Source organism: Etheostoma cragini, chromosome 19 (assembly GCF_013103735.1).
Source record: "Etheostoma cragini isolate CJK2018 chromosome 19, CSU_Ecrag_1.0, whole genome shotgun sequence".
NCBI lineage: Eukaryota > Metazoa > Chordata > Actinopteri > Perciformes > Percidae > Etheostoma > Etheostoma cragini.
The window spans coordinates 9297615-9300065 of NC_048425.1; the positions used below are offsets into that span (position 1 = coordinate 9297615).

General features: G+C 37.9%; 1 protein-coding gene across 1 annotated transcript; it reads right to left on the minus strand.

Moving 5' to 3' along the window:
- Window positions 1–808: 808 nt before the first annotated feature.
- LOC117934867 (protein S100-P-like) lies at window positions 809–2092 on the minus strand. Its single transcript, XM_034856913.1, has 2 exons — window positions 1828–2092; window positions 809–1058 (listed from the first exon to the last, which is right to left on the minus strand). The coding sequence occupies exons 1-2, from the start codon at window positions 1963–1965 to the stop codon at window positions 918–920; spliced, it is 279 nt and encodes a 92-aa protein (XP_034712804.1). The 5' UTR covers window positions 1966–2092; the 3' UTR covers window positions 809–917.
- Window positions 2093–2451: the final 359 nt, after the last annotated feature.

Consider the following 2451-nt stretch of genomic DNA (forward strand, 5'->3'; position numbering starts at 1 on the left):
ACCCTACAGGTTGTTTTTCTTCCACCATAGTAATAAATGTTTGTCGTTAACACTGCAGTATGCAAAAACAAACACAGCACAGTAGCCTACATGTTCATATCTTTTCAGCTGTTTCTGTAATCTGTTGCACTTGTATTAATCATTTCATTCTTCTGTTTCACAAACACATATTGTAAACCTTTTTTGTCTGCTGCTATAGCTTTAGCTTCTTTTCTAAATTCATGTTGTGTGGTTTTTATGTACATGTATTATTTTGTGTGAGTTGCCTGTCGACCATGCAACTTTTTATTTTTCTGGTTCAAAATTTGAAATTAGAATGTTGTTTTTTTCCTATCTTTTTTGACACTTTTCTTGGTTTCCATGATGTTTTTTAATCTTTTTTGTAATTTTTTTTTTCGATGTTCTTTTATCAGTTGTTTTCTTCAAATGCTATAAAATAAAAGTCAATAAAACACTGAAATTCAATGAAAGTTGTGAACTGATCATTTATTTTTTCCTTTTTTGTATGTAACCAGCCATGTTGTTTGGTTGAAAGAAACCCAAATTTCTGATAAAGAAACTTTTTGAAAATGGGTCAAATTTGACCACAGGAAAACAGGAGGGTTAAGGAAATGAAACCAGCCTTATTTTAAGTTTGATTACCATAGATGTTTATTATGATTTGCATTTCTGTTATGTCTAGCTTATAGTTTTTTTTTCATACTCTTGCCATTCTAAAGACAACATTGGTTTATGTGATCAATTCCTTTATAACCTAAAAGTATCTTCCTATTGCTTCTGATTGAATTAGTCACACAACACAGCTACGCACAGGTACATATATCATTTTATTGAGTTGTAACAGAAAGCAGTAACTGCAGGGATTGTATGTCGTCGTAGCTGCTATTTGGCTTCACCCCAGGGCGTGGTCACCCTGCTCACTTCTTGCCCTGGCGACCGTGGCAGGCACAGGTGAGAGCAGCAACCAGCACCACGAATTCCTCAAAGTCGACCTCAGCGTCTCCGTTGAAATCCAGACTTTTTATCAGCTTGTCTACATCTTCTTTGTTTTTTGCTGCCTGCACACACGCAGAAAACAATATTTCTATTGTTAGATACAGTAAAAATGCTTTGTCATACGTGTCAGTTTCTTTTTCCAGACATATTAAGTAGACTTTCATGCTGAAAGATGGGTCTTTATACATATAAATGTTAAACTTTAAGTTAAAAGTTTCAATTAAACTTTAGGCATGACACAATGACGGGAGGGATTTTTTAAACTGTTCATAAATGCAAAATGCCTCTCAACAAAACACCCAAAAATTGGTCAGCTGCAAAATGTCATAATTTTAAAAGTTGTGGCTAGAGACGGTTCACAAACCTGTCATGGCACATGGCACTCCATTCAAAAAAGCGCTTTTGTACATTTCTTTCTGAGGCTGTTGCGTTGTGCTGGACAGTGTGCAGGTCTTCTTTAACAAGTACAGCTACAAAGTGTCCACCAAAACTGGTTGCCACAAACGTTTCTCGGCCAAGAAGCTAATACAAATTTGACCTTAAAACACAATGTTAAATCAGCTTGTTTAGCATCAATTAAATCAGCAAAATTGGCGTTATGATGTGTTGAATTAACTTTCCTACTTGAGGCCTGACACCATAAGTAAATATACATTTCCAGTATTGGCTGCTTCTTTTGCAACTTAGCGCTTAGCTTTTGCTTTGCGTGTAGTGGATACATATAAAGTATGAGCCTCTTTAAATCAGTGCTGTCCCTACACAACACTGATTTAAGTCTGACTAACTGACTAACTCTGCACAGTTATTTCTCCCTCTGAAAGCATACAGTACCTTAATCAGTTGAGGCAGCTCCTTCTCCAGCAAAGTCTTCACCTCGGCTTTGCTCAGGCTGCCGGGCTTGCCATCGGCAGCAGCATATGTGTCAAAGACCTTCATCATAATGGCCATGGATGTTTCTAGCTGGCTCATGGTGGCTGCTTGAGAGGTGGTTGATATGGTAAAGAGAAAAAAAAGTCCTACGACAATTGACAGAGCAGTGAATGTGTTGTGAAGGGAGAAAGGCCACCTTTATACCTTTTTGAAAAATGGGTTGGGTAAATATCTCAAAATAACAGGTTGTACTGGCTTAATTGTGGGTAAACGTAGGCGAGCCACCACCAAACTGTCAACATGGGCTTAGATGCACAACGCCCAGTGCACATATTGCTTCACATGCCCACTGGGGCTTAATTTGATAACATGTTGATTCAAGGTGAGGTCTTTTTATTACCTGAACCACAGAAGAATTTTTTTTTGAATTAGAGACAAAGTGAGCGCAAGGTATTAACCCTGTGCTGGTTAGCACTTTGCTGATATGGACACACATTTATACCCATTGTCTCTGCATCCACTAGGGTCGGCCATTGTCTACGATGCTGCTTAAGGGTAAGGAAGTTACCGCTTAAGGAAAGTTCA